The 1,057-nt window shown below is 41.7% G+C and overlaps 1 protein-coding gene across 1 annotated transcript in view; it reads left to right on the top strand.

Moving 5' to 3' along the window:
- Positions 1–550: 550 nt before the first annotated feature.
- Positions 551–1,057, top strand: part of SARC_13873 (hypothetical protein) — a gene marked incomplete at its 5' end in the record, with an annotated part of 1,890 nt that continues 1,383 nt past the window's right edge. Inside the window, one exon of the mRNA XM_014291996.1 lies at positions 551–768. Coding sequence (XP_014147471.1) covers positions 551–768 — 218 coding nt within the window. The remainder of the gene's footprint in view (positions 769–1,057) is intronic.

Below are 1,057 nucleotides of genomic sequence, written 5' to 3'. Positions count from 1 at the left end.
ACATATATTTAAATATAATAATGTTAATCTGTCGATCGTAGTTGTCGTATGTCTAGGGTTTTGGGGTTTTATATATATTTAAATATATTAATGTTTATCTGTCGATCGTAGGTGTCGTATGTCTAGGGTTTTAGGGTTTTACATATATTTAAATATATTAATGTTTATCTGTCGATCGTAGTTGTCGTATGTCAAGGGTTTTAGGGTTTTATATATATTTATATATATTAATGCGTATCTGACGATCGTGGTGGTCCTATGTCTAGGGTTTGAGGGTTATAATGTTCATCTTTTGGTCGTATAGTCGTCCCATGTCTATCTGAAAGTGGAATTATTATATGTGAATGAGTTTACTACTAACTTTAGTGCTTCGCGCGTCTGTCCCATTTGATTACTAATGTATACTTGTAGTTATGGTTGTTGTATATCTGAGGTGAGCATTACCTACCCATTTGTCCATGCGTCGTCTACATGCCCATATCCTCGTATGTAGGTATATTTACCCCCATCTCAGACCCCCTCAACCCCACCCCTCCATGCCACTACCCAGATTGGATCGCTGAACGAGGAAAGCGTCTCTGACACGAACACTACGTCACAGATATCACAACCAGACCCAAACAAGGCATCACATTTAACTACACAGTCACAGTCACAGTCACAGCTGGTAGACGCGCACAACCCACCGACACCAACGAACGCCATAGGACACATGGGCACAGTGGAGGTCAGTCTACAGCCACCCACACCCAGACACGAGGACGAGGGGTAGGTCAGGGCCTATAAATGGGCCTAGTTTAGGAGTATGCCCTGTGCACAATACTCGATACATTGTGTGCATCGCAACAGAGAATGTGTTGCTGTATACGCGCACGTACACATAGGGTTGAGGCTCATTTCAGTACAACAACAAGCGTGTAGGGTTTGGAAAATCCTAAACCCTATAACCTTATGCCATTGCACGACAGGCTCAAATGTGTGTCATAAAGCTAGTATAACTACAAAGAACCACTGCCGACCCCAATATAACTATTTATATTATAGTGACGGACTATTA

Source organism: Sphaeroforma arctica (genome assembly GCF_001186125.1).
Source record: "Sphaeroforma arctica JP610 unplaced genomic scaffold supercont1.3853, whole genome shotgun sequence".
NCBI lineage: Eukaryota > Ichthyosporea > Ichthyophonida > Sphaeroforma > Sphaeroforma arctica.
This window is presented reverse-complemented; position numbering and strand designations above follow the sequence as displayed.